A 1189-nucleotide genomic window follows, 5' to 3' on the forward strand; every position below is an offset into this window, starting at 1 on the left:
CTTCCCAAAAGCAGACTTATTCACTCCTACATATCGTGAAAGATAGTAACTTTCAGGTGGGGGTATCCAAAATTCAGAGGTGTCTGTCTTGATGTTTTCACTTTTCGGTCTCTGTAAGATCCTGAATCAGTACCATCGGGAGAATCAGCTTGAGCGGAATGATAATAGAGGGGTGAGAGGGGGTGGGATGGTGCTTTCAATTTTGTGGAAAAAGAAAAGAGTGTTCTGCAGAAAGTAGAATTGCTTGTTTGGAATTTCTAACCTGGACTGAGAGTGATAATTTTTGTAATCTCTTTTTACAGATTATTTGAAGATCTGAAGACGGAAGTTTCCATATCAATAGCTGAAGGGCTTTGCCTGATACATTGACTCTGCTGCTCCTCAGATGCTGCCTAATCTGCTGTGATTTTCCAGCATTGCACTTTGACTCTGACTCTCCAGCATTTGCAGTCCTTAATTTCACGTCAATGTCTGACAGTCACTGCATGCATCGGGACTATAACAAGCTTCGACTATGAGTCTGTGAGAAGGAACCAAGCGTTTTGGTTCCTGTTTCAGTACGTTTTCAGCATCAGTGAGACTGGAAGAGAGACCCTATTGTTGCAGCACTCTGATTGTGGAGCTAGTAAACGTTATAGAGACTGGGAAGAGGAATTCACGGCAGGGAGGTGCTGTACACGCGTTTGTGTGCAGTTGCAATTTCGGTCATGGAGAAACCCAAGGAATCCCGTCCCGTGGAGAAACCGTGGAAGTGTGGCGACTGTGGGAAAGGCTTCCGTTTCCCATCTGAACTGGAGACTCATGGGTGCAGTCACACCGGAGAGAGGCTGTTCTCCTGCTCTGAGTGCAAAAAGGGCTTCAGCAATTCCTCCCGTCTGCTAAGCCATCAGCCGGTCCACATTAGGGAGAGACCCTTCAGCTGCCCTGAGTGCGGGAAGACCTTCAGCAATTCCTCTGTACTGCAGAGGTATCAGCGGGTCCACACAGACGATAGGCCTCTCCCCTGCCCCGAGTGCGGAAAGGGCTTCAGCAATTCCTCCTGCCTGCAGAGGCACCAGCGGGTCCAGACAGGCGACAGGCCATTCGCCCGCCCCGAATGCGGGAAGGCCTTCAGCTATTCCTCCGTCCTGCTGACCCACCGCCGGGACCACATATAAGAGAAGCCCTTCAGCTGCTCCAAGTGCGGGAA

The 1189-nt window shown here is 49.8% G+C and overlaps 1 protein-coding gene across 1 annotated transcript; it reads left to right on the forward strand.

Annotated features, from left to right (window-relative positions):
* The first annotated feature begins 707 nt into the window (after positions 1-707).
* On the forward strand, positions 708-1157 carry LOC122544948 (zinc finger protein 664-like). The gene has a single exon (XM_043684200.1). It carries the CDS (start codon positions 708-710, stop codon positions 1155-1157), a length of 450 nt encoding a protein of 149 aa, XP_043540135.1.
* Positions 1158-1189: the final 32 nt, after the last annotated feature.

This window comes from Chiloscyllium plagiosum, unplaced genomic scaffold (assembly GCF_004010195.1).
Source record: "Chiloscyllium plagiosum isolate BGI_BamShark_2017 unplaced genomic scaffold, ASM401019v2 scaf_148, whole genome shotgun sequence".
Classification (NCBI taxonomy): Eukaryota; Metazoa; Chordata; class Chondrichthyes; order Orectolobiformes; family Hemiscylliidae; genus Chiloscyllium; species Chiloscyllium plagiosum.